Raw genomic sequence first — 16401 nt, forward strand, 5'->3', positions numbered from 1 at the left:
CCACCGCCAACTCAGGTCATGCTGAATGATGTTACACACAGCATAATGTTCTCCACGACTTCTCCTGACCCTTTCACGACTGTCACATGTGCTCAGAAAGAACCTGCTGTGAAAAGCAAAGGGTGCCATCGGTGGACCTGCCAGTTCTGGTATTCTATGGCAAACAGCAGGCAGTGAGCACAAGGCCCACTGTAGGACATCGGATTCTCAGGCCATCCTCATGAAGTCTGTTTCTGATTGTTTGGGAAGAGATATTCAACACCAGTGTCTTCCTTGCACAAAGGAGCAAATACCAGTCCTGCTGATGTGTTGATGACTTTTAATGATGTGCCATCCTGGAGAAGCTGGACTACCTGTACAATCTCTGTAGTTATCAGAAAGATCAGGAGGCAAAAATGTTGTTTGCACCCACTTTAACACAGTGATGGCCAAAACCATGGCCACACTCTGAAGTCTGTAACTCTTGTGTATTTTTATTTCTTCATTTGAACACAGTAACACACTTTAGTTTCTAATAAGTTTATTGATTGGTTTAAGTACATTTGTCCTGTTTGTAAGCACGCACATTTAGTTTACTTATGTAAGCATACCAGTTGATTACTTTGTTTCTTTTACCTGTTTCTTACCTGCCATGAACCCTGGGAGTTGCCAGACAAAAGGTGGTGGCCAGGGTTTAAAGTCCTTAAATACAAAGAAGGATAATTGGACCGCACCACCACTTCCTGCTGAAGGGGAGAATGTGTATTTTCTTTAATTAAAATTAAAAAAACGCTTTTGTACTTAATTAAATATTTGAGTTTCGGGTTAGTGGTTTTGAGTTTCTTCTTTGATGTTTAGTTTATTAACAAACTGGACTCTTCTGCATCGCTTTTGTTGTTTATGATTGTGTTTTGTTTAGTTACCCTGTTGTGTCGTAGTGGTCTGATCTGCAGTATATATACCCCTGTGTGTCGTTTCCTGTTTAGGTCAGTTTTGTTTGTTGAGTTCACAGTTGTTTGACTGAGTCTAGGTTTGTTTCTTTGACCTCTTTTATGAGTTCAACATTTATTACTTTTGTAAATATAATTTTTGGGTTAAATAAATGAATACCCTATTTTTCTAACAATTCCCGTGACTCCTCCTGTTTTTTCAACTTGGTCCATCACAACACATTACTCCCAACTCTCTAACCTGTAAAAGCGTATGCTGGTTTTCAAAAGGCACCGAGGCAGAATTGGCTGTGCCTAAATGGGACGGAGCTAACAGTGGGGAATTTAGCAGCAGAGGAGCTGGACTCTTCCACAGGCAACAGGGTGAGATAATGTGAAATGTAGTATTCATTTCATTTTAATTGCATAAAAGCGACTCAGGCAAAATCAGCGGAAATGGAAGAGTTTATTTTTCTCAGTTATTTCCAAAATGTTTGTTTGCTTAAGTAGAAGAAGAAAAATCCTCTCTTATCATTTTGTTTGCAGAGATTCTTGGTTTATTTTCACAAATATTTCTGCTTGTTTGTGTACACATCCTCAGCTTCTTTTCTCCACCTCAATTTTATGTATTTTCAGTGATATTTAAATATGTTTGTGTTTCAAGGTGTTGGAATAGATGTTGCTTCATTTTTCTGATCCCGCACACACACTCTTGACCTAAATCTCTCTTCACAGATGCAGTTTGAAGCTATAATGTCGGTGCATCAGCACTCGCTTTTGTGCACGTCTGTTTCTTCTGCCGATCTCTCTTCTGAGCCCCCGTCACTCCCCAACGGTTCTTTCAACTTCCCTGCAAAAGCTTTGACGTCAGCACAAACCTACTCCTGCACAAATGCAGATGCTGCCTGACTCACTGCATGCTAGAAGTGTCAAAGATTTATCTTTGTAATTATTTTTTTTTCTTTTTTTTTTCTTCTTTTTTTTTGCAGATGCTGTCTTCAAAGCTTGTGGACATTAAATACATTCAAACACAAAGTCACCCACTGGGACCTGCCAGTGTCAGCTGTCTATTTTCTGCTTGTCTCCATCAGCCTCTGTCCTCACCTCATCCCTGGGTGATCTCATGCCACTTGGACTCTGTTTTCTGAATCTGCCATTAGAATAAGTGCTCATGCTCGGCTAACTTCTCTGCAGTGGTCATCATTATATAAATATCATATTTGCCAACAATGTCTTACCACCTCACTTTGAAACATGCACTGCAAGCAACCCCTCAGTGTCATCTTTGATGTCCTTCGCTGTCATGTGAGAAATGCTGAGGATGCTCGTCCACGTCGCATTAATTGGATTGATGTTCACAGCCTCACACAGGCGTGTGCATGTCATTATCATAAACGCGTCTTTAGGATTGGTGCTCATCCAAAAAGAATTTCATCTAAACTCCACACAGGGGAATCCGGAGGATGCTTCGCAGAGAAGATGATGGCTACTTGAAAACAATTTTCTGCAATTTCACACATTTGATTTGCATAATTAATATCTGAATTACCCTCTGTCTCACAGGCCAGAAAATCACGGCACCCCCGTCAGTAGGTTAGATGTGATAATTTATGTAAGTGCTTCCAGCAGCGCGGCACATCCCGCTCAAGGTGACTTACTACACGTGGCTCTGTTTGCAGATGAAGAGGCAGAAAAATGAACAAGAATCCAGAATAAACATCATAAAAAGTAATTGCTTAATTAATTGCTTCGGGACAAGCCATCAGTTTGAGTTGCTGCTTTAATTCCGCTCCGGGTCAGCAGCTCCTGTTATAGTTTATCAGGCAAAAGGTTATGTATGTTTGTAAATTTGTCTCTGTACACAGCCACTGTGGATTCTACACCAGACGATCAGAAGTGATCTGAACGTCATGTGCACAAGTGAAAGGGTCTGGAGCTGACCTGGTTATTGATAGTTAAACTTCATTTAGTTACTGGTATGCCAATCAGGTTTGATTCAACATAACAGGATAGAAGCTGATTTAATGAGGGACTGTGCTTTTTATCTTTTCAATACTGTGGCACTAACTGTTCCTTCACTATCAGATCAGCTTGTGACTCAGTCTGAAAAGCATTTGAAGCCTACTTGTACACACTGGCATTTGTGTAATGCATTTTAAAAAATGGTCTCTATGAATAATGCTGCTCGGTTTTGGGTTTTTTTTTTTGTCTGTTTGGTGCTTTGAAGCTGCTCTCTTGTGAATTTGTGAAGCACATTGTAGTTCTAGTGTTGCAAGAAATTATAGAAATAATATTTTAATTATTATATGTTAATCTCTAAACCACACACCATCACCTAATTGCAGCACATTGCTAAATATTTGTTGAATCCATACAGAATCAGCTGCCTCTAATCTTTGTGCTAAATCAGACATGTCAAAGATACTTTGAGTTTCAGTTTTCTTTTTTGGAAAATTGCTTCTACATTTTCAAACTTCCTCATGCTGCTTTCTCTTCTCTTTATCAGTGACCGTGCTCCTCATTTCACCTCCTCGTCTGGCGTTGGCCTGTGCAGCTGGCTGTGTGACAAGCCACGTTAGCCAGAGGATATGCTGCTCTTGTCTCCAAGGACACACTCTTCTTTCTGATTGGCACACTCTTATTTTCTTTGTACAAATGAACGTTAAGTGCACTCACAGATAAACAACACGAAGTGAAGCGAACGTATAGTAAACACCAACGGTCTTTTGTTACTGGCCGCGAGCCTGTTCTAGGTTGAGTGGCAATTTATCAAAAGCTAATAGTTGCTCATGATTAATAATGGCATACGTTAAATGTGTTGTCAGAGGAAACAATGGCCTATGAGGAGGAAGAGGTGTGCACCATTCTTTGGTGTGTCTGCGATAAAATGCAAAAACATGGTGATTATATATCACTGAATTTAGCTCAACATCTGAGCTAGTGGATGCTTTCTGAGATATCTTCATCATATTTATCAGGATTCACTTTTTCCTGCAAAAACATCCTCCTAGTGCTCCGATAGAATGCCCCATTTGGTGTTTTTCCACCCCAAATTTACTTATTTTGACTCATTTCAACACATAAAGCATGTTTTGGAATGATTGTGTTAATTTTATTTGCTTTTTATATGCTTTTTGTAGTTTGGATAAAAAAGTTAAGATATTCAAATGATTTTGGGCACGATTCTCTTTCATAATATCCAGAGTGTCCTTACTCTGACAGGGTAAGGTGTCCTTGTCAGATTTGTTTAAACTTTTCATTCTGTTCAAAGACTGAAACCTTTTAACATATTATACAAAGGAGTGCATAGGAAAGAAATCCTGGTGTTGGGTTATTGATTTATACTGATATAAAACGCTGCTTCTTTTCATTTTTGCTTTTAATCAGCCTCCAAAATGTAAGAAAAAAATAAGAAATAAGTGTCATATTTAGACTTGGTTACTTTCGATCAATCACATCTGGTATCACTGACAAGACCAGCATGGTGCTGTGGATTGGATTTTTAGTCTGCAGGTTAGCTAGACACATGTTAGCATTAAAATCACAGAATTACAAATACATAAAAAACAATATTTTAAATAATAGGATCCAATCCCTACCAAACTAACTCCAGATAAGCCAGTACAAACATGTCAAACGAGCACACACGGTAATACTTGCTGTTTACCATTGTCTGCCTTCTCACACCAAGAAAGCCGGAATACCAGGTGCCATGGGATGAGCGGTAGGGTACAACCTCAGTCTGTCAGAGGGTTAACACAGAGAGACAGACAATCATTCGCACCTATGGGAATTTAGAGTCACCAATTAACCTAACCCCACCAACTGCATGTCTTTGGACTGTGAGGAGAAGTTTGAGTACCTAGAGAGAACAAGCACAGACACAGGGAAAAACATGGAATCTCCACACAGAAAGCCAGTTGTTGGATTCAAACCCAGGACCTTGTTGCTGTAAGGAAACAGTGCTAACTACCGTGCTGCCCTGCTTTCCAAAATCCTGAAAAAATGTCATTTTCATATATACTTTTTTGTTTTCATTTTCTGTTGACACAAAAGTACTGTAATTCAAAACACATTCCATTACTGCCACAAGTAACGTTAGCATACTTTCTCAAATGACATCTTATACATTTATACATGTGCTTTTGTGCTGCATGAAACATTTATGATAATTACCTACTGGTAGATCTATCCGATTGTTAAGTGATGACGTGACGAATCCTACTTCCGGGCCTAAAGTAGTCTGCGTTTAATATGGCTTTTGTGTCGTTAACATGTTTAATGTTATGTATTTTCTTCTATTTAATCTCAAAAAGCTCCTAAAACAGTCAGTGATCACTGTTGACCTCCCTCGGCTTTTATTAAATGGTAAATGGCCTGTATTTATATAGCGCTTTTACTAGTCCCTAAGGACCCCAAAGCGCTTTACATATCCAGTCATCCACCCATTCACACACTGGTGATGGCAAGCTACATTGTAGCCACAGCCACCCTGGGGCGCACTGACAGAGGCGAGGCTGCCGGACACTGGCGCCACCGGGCCCTCTGACCACCACCAGTAGGCAACGGGTGAAGTGTCTTGCCCAAGGACACAACGACCGAGACTGTCCGAGCCGGGGCTCGAACCGGCAACCTTCCGATTACAAGGCGAACTCCTACCTCTTGAGCCACGATCGCCCCATGAATTACCGCTAATCATTTATTTAAGCTCAGTTTTTAAAACCTTAGGATGTAACTACAGCTCAGCCCATGCAGCAGTATATGAATGACTAACCTCGTATTGTGGATGGATTATCTCAGTTGTTCTCCTGGCTGAAGTTTGGTCCTTTTACAGCATCCTGCCATGCGATTACATTTGTTCCTGACCACCGAGAACACTCACGTTAACTTTTATCGAGTGGAAAAAAAGTTAGCTTGTTTATATTATGCTATTATAGCTGTGTTGCTAGCGGTCACGTAGCACATCATTATATACCAGCTAACCAAACTTCAGTAACCCTACAAACGTCACTGCTGTTTAGTTTTCTGTCTTCATTTATGCTGGAAGTGATAACAGAGCTGTACGTTTTAATTTGTTTCCAAAACCCTGCAGTCAGGACATGCTATATTGTATTTAGATAGAAGCTAGCGAGCTAACTCCCTGCTAACTTCTAACTCCGTTAAATGTCATAAATTCCGTTTTCATGGATGCCTGGATGTTAAACTCAATTGTTACACCTGGTAGAGCAGAACGCTGATCATTTTATTAAAGATGAAAGACTTTAGACAGTTTTTCAACTCTCAGTAATGCCATAGTGATCATTTGATATATGGACCTGCAGCGGAGTTTAGGTCCAGACACGGCTAGTGATTAGGGTTGCCAACCGTCCCTTAAAAAACGGAATCGTCCCGTATTTAGAAACAAAAGTACACGTCTCGTATTGAGCTAATAAGGGACGCACTTTGTCCCGTAATACAGTGAGAATCAAAAGTAGTCTATAACTTTTAATGGAATTAACACTTTGTTTGAAAACATAATTCCCAGCCCCTCTCCTGCTTTGTGACCAATGAGCTGACAGCACACTTATGAAAATTCGAGTATGACAAGTCAGATTACCGCTCATCTCATTGGTTGAGGAAAGGTCGCTTACGGAGAAAATACCGGAAGACAACCGATGACCACAACAACAAGCATGGCCAACAGGGAAACAAACGCCGACACTGCGGTGCAAGTCTCGGACGGCACACTGTGCGTCCATAAAATGAAGGTTATAACAGAAAATCTGTCGCTCGCTCTCTCTGTCTTTCACTCACACAGACACACACCACCACATCAACTTTGCTAAATTGCTAATGAAAAACATTGATCAGGCAGCTGTGATTGAGCAGCAATGTAAATCCAACTATTTTCACGGTTGTTGTGGTCGTGATAATTTTGTGATGCCACATGGAAAAGGCTCGGATGAGCTTTCCAAAGTTCTACAAGTTGTGCCTCCATCGCTTGTGTCCAGATCACACGCTGCACAGCTGTGCTGCAACGTCTTTTTCACCGACGTTTACGTGTTTGCGCGTGAGCAGCTGCGGTGACACCCTCACGAGCGATTGATGATCGGGAGCTGGTCGTGAGGTGTTAATCGCTTCTCGTTACCCCACGTATACTACACGACGCACGATGAAGGCCAAAATCGGGCTGATCACCAAATCGGTCGCACGACTCAAAAATCGGCTCAAAATGGGCCAAAAATCGCACAGTGTGAGCCCAGCATTAGAGCAGCAATGTTTGTTCGCTCAGAGAAAGAAAAAAAAAAGGCTGCAAAAGTACAGGGAGGAATGGGAAAAGGAAAACACCTGGCTGGAAAAGTGCACTATAAAGCGCACTGCACTGTGTGCTGGCGCACTTTTTCCATAGGCATGCTTCTATTGGTGGGCACATGAAGAACATGAGGGGCATGAAAGCTCGGGGAACCCTTTACCAATTTTTTGTCCGCCAGGCCACGGCAGAAGCAGATATGGTATGTAAACACTGGTTTGTTTTTTTAAACCCTCTGGTTAAGGTTAATATGGGCATGTGCAGTGAATATCAGCGCTATGTGGCCAGAAGTGTAATAATATAATTTATTTTGTGTAATAAACAACTGCAAGGATGGATGATTACAACAAATAGATCACTAATACATAAAAGTAATACATAGATGAATAATGATGATGAGTTAAGATGCGTAATCATGGGAACAAGTGGGTTTACAAACAGGAGCAGCTGATTAGCATTAGAAAAGCTGAAATAATACCTCAACTGAAGCCAACTGTACTAAATGCACTAAATGTGCACTGTTACAAGAATATTTTTCGTTCTATTGCTTTCTATTAATTTATATAATTTTAAGTTAAGTAGGACAGAGTTCTTTTAAAGAAAGATTTACTTATATTCTCAAAAGTTAAGCATGACAGGCTTCTGTTTAAGAAAGAGACCTGTTTTACTGTGTTAATGTTGTCATTGTGAGCTAAAAATAAATGGCTAAATGATCATTTGTTTCCCATATGGTCATATCACAAAGAATATGCATCTGCTTAAATCAAATTCAAGTCAAATGGTTAAAAAATAATTTCACACACAAAAAAAAGAGCTACCACACTGGGAAGGGTGAAGACAACTGGGTTGCCCGGCCCTGGCCACGAGGTGTCCCTTATTTATTTTTCAGGGAGTTGGCAACCCTACTAGTGATGTCAGACTGAACAACCGGATACTGCTTGAGCTTGTTGTTGTTACAATTCTGCACACTCTGTACTACCTCAGTGCAGCAATCAACACAACCTCTCATAAATAAAAGTTTCCTTAGCAACTGAACTGTAGGAAACACAGAACAGCTTATTATAATATGATATAATATTTAGAAGACCTTCAGAAACTTTTCTTTGGATGCTACAACATTAATGGGCAAGTGGAGATATACTGTGAAATTATACCTTTAATGGCGCTAACACTTCAAGTTAATCACAAATGGATTCATTAACTCAAGAAGGGAGAAGTTGCTACATCATCTACGAAATTAATTTGGTTTAATAGTGCACACAAAACTAACACCTACACCTACTTTAGAATCACCAATTGACATGCATGTTTTTGGACTATGGGAGAAAGGAAAAACAAACCCACAGGCACATGGAAAACAACTCTCAGTCTGAAAAATCATCACACTGCTGCAATGTGGTCCTGCACTACTGCTCAGCAGTTTGCAGGGTCAGTAAACCAGCTTTGACCAAGCAGAGTGAAATGCACTGAAGCATTCAGATGAATAGACAATATTAAGTAACAATGTGTGCTGAGTAATAATAGCAAAAGATTTAAAAGAAACAGTCTGAGACAAGAATTAGAAGTTTAAAGCTACAAAGTAAGAACACAGTACACTAACAGTGAGGAGTTCTAAGACAAAAGGTCATAACAGACTAGGTGAGAACCATCCGAGCAACGGGACTGCAAAATCCTGGATTAGTGCGAGTTGGTGGCAGATAATATAGTAACTCTGTATTTCATGTTCATGTTCTGGAGGACTAGGAAGTCAGACAGGAAGTGGATAGAAACACACTCAGTATTTAAAAGTCAGGTAAATGTCACACGTCAACTGGAATACAACAAGTATTGACAAAGGAGCTATCCGCAGAATATCTCATTACTTCTATTGATGTTCTGGTTTTACTGCGAATGGTATATTCAATATTTGCCTGTGCAGTGCCTGTGGTTGATTATGTTGGCACTGCAGATTGATTGCTGCAGTTAAATAACCTCCTGAAAGACAACCAGCTTTGAACGCTCAAGGATTTTCTTTGTTAATCTTGATGCAGAGAAACACTGACACAAGAGAAAAATGTACACCAGCTCAAATACAAATGAATTACAGAATGGGGGATACACTGAGGCAACTTTTGCCGTTGACAAATACATTGCATTTACCTCCAACAGCCAGAAAGAAGAAGAGTCTGGCAGTTGATATAACAGCATGGCCCCTGCAGTGAAACTGATGATAGATAATGAAAAGAAATTAGAACTAGAACTAGGTTTTCCGACCCTCACTGCGTCGGAAAACCTAGATAGACAGGTGGGGGTGAAACCAGATAACAAAGTCAGAAGAGAGTGAGAATTTCGAGGCCATCCGATCCTCTTAGAGTCACCCTAGCTGTACAGCTAATCTCCTCATAATGAGACTAGGCTTCCAGCTATGTCCAGGTCAGGTTTGGGGTGAATGAAGGTTAGGCTAGCTCATCTGGAAAGTTACTTTTGATACTTTAAAAAAAGAATCACTTCATTACTTGCAAATTGTTACTGTAGTAAGTCATTATTAAAACTAATTTATTGGGAACTGATTTTTCACATTTGAAGGCTTGTTTGTTTACGCTACATATAGAAAATGATAATCTCAGTGTGAAGAAATGTGACCTCTGTAATGACGCACACTCCCCTTTTACGTTTGAATTAAATGCAGCCATATGAGAGGCAAATACAAAAGACATGCAAGCTAGACTGACAAACCATCCCATTGCTTAGTGGAATTAATTGCTTCCAGCAATGAAGCCCACACACTGTGATATCTCTTACCTCCATCTGGAGCAGGTGGGTGAGACGGAGGGAGACAAGTACCTGCAGTTAAACAGCCATTTAGCATTCTGGGATGTAAAGCTCCCACTGTCATGCTGTCATTTAAGACCCCACTGCTTTAAATAATCACTGTCATTTATATCAAATTTATAGTTATTTACCTAAAGTTTTACAAACTGGGTATCTTGGTGCGATATTAGATGTGACCGTACATTTTGGTGCATCATTCAGTCACTTTTTGACACATATTAAATAAATGATGTTTACCTGGTTAGTAAGCTTTCAAACATTCAGTTTTGAACTCACTAATAGCATTTTGGCTGCTGCTACATTGCTTTCCCCCCCTTTTTAATCAGGAGCCGGAGTTCTAAATTATCAGCTGCAACTAGCAAGCTGTTTGGACATTAAGTAATTGAAATTTGCCAATTCCCCCACCCCCAGATCTCTATTACTGTATCTCTCAACAAATTGATTCAGCTAAATCTCATCAATTCTTAAAAAGGAGCCATTCAGTAAAATTATGACATCAAGGGAAAGTAGCTACTTAGTACACTGCAGGCTGCAGTCAAGAACCACTGATGCTAATGTGTAGTTTTTATCATGCTTTAGCATTAGGTAGCTGTGCTAAGTGTGTTAAAAAAAATATCCTGAACACAAACATGGTGAAGAAAGCTGGATAGTCTAAATCCACATTTGGTGTTTTGTTCAAAAATAAATGTCTTTATCTCTTTTACAAAGACAGTTGCACTTAAATGGAGAGCGTGGTAGCTAATAGCCTCGCCTAGCATAAATACTACAGTAAGCTATTCCCGATATAAAAACCTGTAAAGACCTCAGTAGGAGATTAGAAACCACTGCTTGCATGATAACCATAGTAAAGGTTTGCAAATAATTTAGCCTACATTTTTAAAGTACTAATCACCTGCTATCAAATTTCAAAGTGACAAATTAATTTGATATTTCTGTAGAGATAAATCAGCCCTGAGTTTTTATACCCAAAAAAACCAACTTTGCAGCATACAGAAATCTGTGTGTAGACTTATCTGGCATGAAGATTAAGAATGTACCATTTTTGCTGTGTGGCCTCAAAGCACATTAAGTTGAGCTACATTGTGTGTGTGTGTGTGTGTGTGTGTGTGTGTGTGTGTGTGTGTGTTAGTATTCTTTTAATGTATTATGGGAGCCATAGCTTCGATTATTTTTAAGACGCTGGTCAGATTACTAAAATTTCAATATGATTCTGTTTTTAGGAATATTATATGCGTGAGTACTTTGTTTCCTCGAAGAGATCGCTCTGTTAGGGTATCAGCTATGAGAAAACAATATTCCCTCTCTGGTTCTATAACTCAACTCCAAGAGGTGGTGAATTATTCAGCAGTGAGCTTCATTTTATAGAGAAGTGGACATATGGAACAAAGTCCTGAAAAGGATTATTTGAGCGCTTTCAAGTAAAATAGCAGCAGAGTGACCCAGATGCATACAGCTATACAAGAATTCATTTTTGGTTTTCATGATGCACAGTTGAAGCAGAACAGTGCCACGCAGCACAAAGTCCAGCCAACTGAGTTTTCTTGTAAAAAAAACAAAACAACAGCAGCCTTAAATTTGGGCCTAAAATTGGGTCAGTGGAACAAAGATTTGACAAAAATTCGTAAGGAAAGTGTTATTTCTTTGTGAATCTGAAGGCTTAACTTTGTGCCTATGATTCACAGCTGGAAGCTCTTCACTGGGTCATCCCATGTTTATTTCATCAAATGCCTCTAACCTGACCAATTTCAGATCATCCTGAAAAAAAAAAAAGGGAAAAAAATATGCTTCTTAAAAGGAAAGTTGGATGCCATTATCTTAAAAATTAGTTGGGGTAAAGGTTCTTCAAATGCTTTATGGTATTTGTCTGGTAGCATGGCTCAAACAATTAGTGATGTGTCGGTCGCGAACGAAATGGCTCTTAGAGCCGGATCTTTGACGTGAACGACGCGAGCCGACTCCTTACGGTGTGTTCACACCGAACGCGATGGACGCGAATAGAGCGTCAGGTTTACATGTAAAGTCAATGGAAAGGCGCGATGACGCGCGATTGCGGGTCCCGCGAAAATTCGGAAGCAGATTTGCGTCGCGAAAACGCCAAAACGCGTGAAACGCGCGTCAGTGTAGCGCGTCTGGCGCGTTTGACTCGCGAATAAAACCACGCGCGTGAGTTTTTGTGTTGCATTTTGTGCATACGCGCGTTTCGCGTCTACCGCTCGAGTTGGAAAAATCTGAACTCCAGCGTCAAATCGCGCCGCGACAACCAATCAGGAGCCTGGTGACGTGGCTGTTACCTAGGTCAAAGGGGCAGATCCAGCCAAAGCCTTTCATACTTCAATGGAGGGGAAGGCTAATCAATGCGGTAGCAAACAACTCGGAGCTGTACAACACCAGCTGCTTTCAGTACCGAGACAGGAATAAAAAGGACCGAGCTTGGAGGAAGATATGTAAAGAGATCGGGCAACCTGGTAAGTTCATTCATTTCTCTTTTGAAAGTTTTCACTGACCCGGGGAAGCCGCACAAAAGCTAGCAAGCCACCGCTATTTTCCCACTGACGTACAAATACCGTTCTGCTTTTATGCATGTTGTCATTTAGGAATATATTTTATTGTTTATTAATAAACAGCACACAGTGGTCCCGCTGTTCATCCGTCACTGCTTTGCTTTTTCGCTGATTTTTTATTGCACAGTACAGCATTGCATTCTGCAGCCTGATTGACAAATCTCCTGCGCTTGCCAAATTTATCACGTTTGGTTTTGATAACCATCGCGTCCAATAGAAAAAACAGCACAAAAACACCCATAACTATGAGCCTCATTCGGAAATAGACACCTGCACCGTGAGGGAAAAAGGCGCACGAAAGTGGCGGGCAGATGAAGACAAACCGCGGCATAATAATACTTTTACGTTTTGCAATCTACAAAGGTTTGCACTTTGAGAATCAATTGTGAGAACTGTGACCAGGGGCTAGTTATTCTGAGAACCCCTGCTGCAATAAATGAGGGACCACTGTCTACTCTACGATTATTATATCCAACCTGTTAACATTTAATACTGTATTGATAGAACCAACTGATTCTGCAGCAGAGCATCCCCAGTCCCTGAGCTCCTGCTGCTGCACCCACAGATATGTACAGCAAGCACTGATACCTTTTTAGTCGGTGGGATTCCCTTGTGATCACCTTTACTAAATATCTACAACCAATCTGATTATATCCTGTTATTGTTTTTTTTTTTTTTCAATGTTGAAATTAAAATCTAGTAGCAGCCTTCTCATTTCTTTGTGTTTTGTGCTGTTTTACAGGCCCACAGAGGAGGACGGCTCCGAGGCAGATGAGGGACGGGTCCCAGGACGGTCCATCGGCGGTGGAGCTGGCCATCCTGGTGTCCCTGAAGCGTTCACACCAGTCTCCAATGGAGCATTTCCTCCTCAGCCTTGTTCCTGCTCTGGAGAGCAGCTGGTCCTTTTTATTCCTGTCTCTCTGTAAATACTTATATTTTATATATTTATGTTTAATGTTTTTCTGTTTGAGAATTCTAATATTATTTCAAATAAATGTTTATAATGACTAATGTCTCAGTTCTACTACACAGCAAATGTTGGCACACGACTTGACACATGTAGAATTTATTTCATATTATACTAATGACAAAATATACTGATACAGTGGGATGCAGAAGTTTGGGCAACCTTGTTAATAGACATTATTTTCCTGTATAAATCGTTGGTTGTTACAATAAAAAATGTCAGTTAAATATCATACAGGAGACACACACAGTGATATTTGAGAAGTGAAAAGAAGTTTACTGGATTTACAGAAAGTGTGCAATAATTGTTTAAACAAAATCAAGCAGGTGCATCAATTTGGGCACCACAAAAAAGAAATGAAATGAATATTTAGTGTATATCAATGTGTGTGTCTCCTATATGATATATGGGGTGCCTTTGTCTGGATGTGCTTCCCATCCAGAGCTGCACAGCACAGAGGAAAGTTCCAGCGCTCCTGGAATCCCTCTGTGATGGACCGCCAGTCTCCAGGTGAAGGCACAGCCATGAAGTCGTCCACTAGACAGTCCCAGATGGACGTCGCTGCCTGGGGGGTGATCTGGCTCACCGTGGACACACCGACTCTGAAACTGAACGCGATGGTCCTGAAGGAGTCCCCGGTGACAAGGAACCTGGACAAAATTGTTCAAAATCAGTATTATGTGTACTGCAGTTACAAAATACATTATTCAAATTCCAAAATACTTTTGTGATGTCAGATATAAATCACAAAACTTAAATCTTACATAAAACATTTTGTAATTATAAGGATAATTACAAAATGTATATTAGATAATATCTAAAACAGTTGTGTTTTGTTTTAACTTTAACATATCATAATTTGATTGGTAGCAACTTTCACAACTACAGTGAGCCAATCACTCATAATTCCTAAACATGTCAATCAGGTAGGAATGAAGTAAGACATTAATAGAAATAAAGAGTTGTGTGTTGACATGTAGCCCTTTCCTTGCTTAAATCATTAATATTTTTGAAAAATTAATCTGTGATAAGACAGCTTATCAAGATAGAACCATGTAACTAGAGATGAACCAAACTGTTCAGTTTTATCTAACTCTGTTTTAATAAAGGCTGTGACCCCTGCTATAGAGTCTGACAGCTGCAGGGATTATATACAAATATTCAACTATCCCAGAATTAAACCAGGTTTAAATAAAAAGGAGTGAGTATCACTACAAAGGTTAACTCAGTGGTCCTAATGCTACAGTTTGATATCAGCAAACACCGAGCGCATACATTGATGTGACACCACAGCCATGCTATCATGCAAACACTGATAACAGCATAAATCGAATTAAATCGGGACTTGATGAGAGCTTCTGAGTATCACTAGAAATATTATAAAGAGTCGTCTCTGTACCACAGTTTGCTTTCAGTAAACACCGACAGCATTCACTGTTAGCATAGCACATCCATGTTAGCAGTGTATAACTGGATGGATTAGCATATTAGCACAGATATCAATAAAGGACTACCGTATTAAATAGTTTTACTAACCTCAGGAAGACGGACAGGCGCTCTGCAGGTGGGATTGAGCGTCTGTAGTTGGTGTCTAGGCGGGCAATGCTGGGACCGACGAGGGAAAGCAGGTCCTCAAACTGGCCGACGGTGATAGCGCTGGAATCGGCCGTCATCCAGGCGCAGCTCCTGGAGCAAGTGGTGAAACTCACCAAACTGCTCATGCCTCTGGAGGACCTGATGGACCCAGGTACGGCGAGGACGTCTTTTACGCTGCTGCTCTGCTCTCCACAGTACATAGAGAAGGGAGACTCTCTCTTCAAGCGCTAGCTCGATAGCTGCCATCTTGCAAAGATACCGGTCTGGCACAACTCCCTCCCACATTCCTCCCACATTTCCGGTTCACGCGCGTCAAAATATCATATTTTGACGCGCGATGGATTTTTCTTGGACACGCGTTGAGACGCGAATGTACACGTGTCAAATTAGGGGCGTTTGGGGCGTTTTATTCGCGTCCATCGCGTTCGGTGTGAACACACCGTTATAGCGAGCCGTGGGGTTTTTTTTTCTTTCTCTCACCCTCTCTCTCTCACTTTTTTTCCGCTTCACTCCGCATGCGAGCCTTGTGCTTTGCGCTGGGAAGAGGGGGGAGGGGCGGTAGAGAGGGAGAAAAAGAACCAGGGACAACAACGTCACATTAGAAAGGTATAGTAATCATAAACAACTATTTTCAGTTGCGGATGATAAAGGATTCAGAAAGTTTATTCATGCAGGCCCATATGACAGAGAATGTGCATGTTCTGTGCATGTGCTAAGGTCTCCAACAATGCTAGTGTTAGCGGCGCTAACGGCTGCAGACAGGAAGATACTGCCAGCACTGGAAACGTGCTCGTCATCTCCGAGCATGAAGTAAGGAGAGCCTTCAAGAGAGTGAACACCAGGAAAGCAGCAGGACCAGACGGCATCCCAGGTCGTATCCTAAGAGACTGCGCATACCAGCTAGCTCCTGTGTTCACTGAGATATTCAACATCTCTTTATCTCAGTCGGTGATCCCCACATGCTTCAAAGAGTCCATCATTGTTCCTGTCCCGAAGAAACCCCACCCTGCTTCTCTCAATGACTATCGCCCTGTAGCCCTCACCTCAGTAGTGATGAAGTGCTTTGAACGCCTGGTCAGAGACTTCATCATTTCTTCACTACCAGACACACTGGACCCACTACAGTTCGCTTACCGTCCAAATCGTTCCACAGACGATGCCATCTCTCATCTCCTCCACACATCACTCACTCACTTGGACACTAGAAGGGGGAATTATGTTAAAATGCTCTTCATAGACTACAGCTCTGCATTTAACACCATAATTCCC

At 40.9% G+C, this 16401-nt stretch overlaps 1 protein-coding gene and 1 long non-coding RNA gene across 2 annotated transcripts; one reads left to right on the top strand and one right to left on the bottom strand.

Annotated features, from left to right (window-relative positions):
* The first annotated feature begins 5106 nt into the window (after positions 1-5106).
* On the top strand, positions 5107-14256 carry LOC309720600. Its single transcript, XR_014280540.1, has 2 exons — positions 5107-13168; positions 13312-14256. It is a non-coding gene; the product is annotated as an uncharacterized lncRNA (long non-coding RNA).
* On the bottom strand, positions 13620-15530 carry LOC309720599 (uncharacterized protein). The gene is made up of 2 exons (XM_082557657.1): positions 15073-15530; positions 13620-14186 (listed from the first exon to the last, which is right to left on the bottom strand). Exons 1-2 carry the CDS (start codon positions 15330-15332, stop codon positions 13916-13918), a joined length of 531 nt encoding a protein of 176 aa, XP_082413783.1. The 5' UTR covers positions 15333-15530; the 3' UTR covers positions 13620-13915.
* Between the last annotated feature and the right edge of the window lie 871 nt (positions 15531-16401).

The sequence above is a fragment of the Aulonocara stuartgranti genome, assembly GCF_965226115.1.
Source record: "Aulonocara stuartgranti genome assembly, chromosome: 13".
In the NCBI taxonomy this organism is placed as follows: domain Eukaryota; kingdom Metazoa; phylum Chordata; class Actinopteri; order Cichliformes; family Cichlidae; genus Aulonocara; species Aulonocara stuartgranti.

Coding starts and splice junctions, on each gene's coding strand:
- LOC309720599 (XM_082557657.1), bottom strand. CDS start 15,332: ATGTACTGTGGAGAGCAGAGCAGCAGCGTAAAAGACGTCCTCGCCGTA. Junction 14,187..15,072: donor CGCCTGTCCGTCTTCCTGAG/GTTAGTAAAACT, acceptor AATTTTGTCCAG/GTTCCTTGTCACCGGGGACT.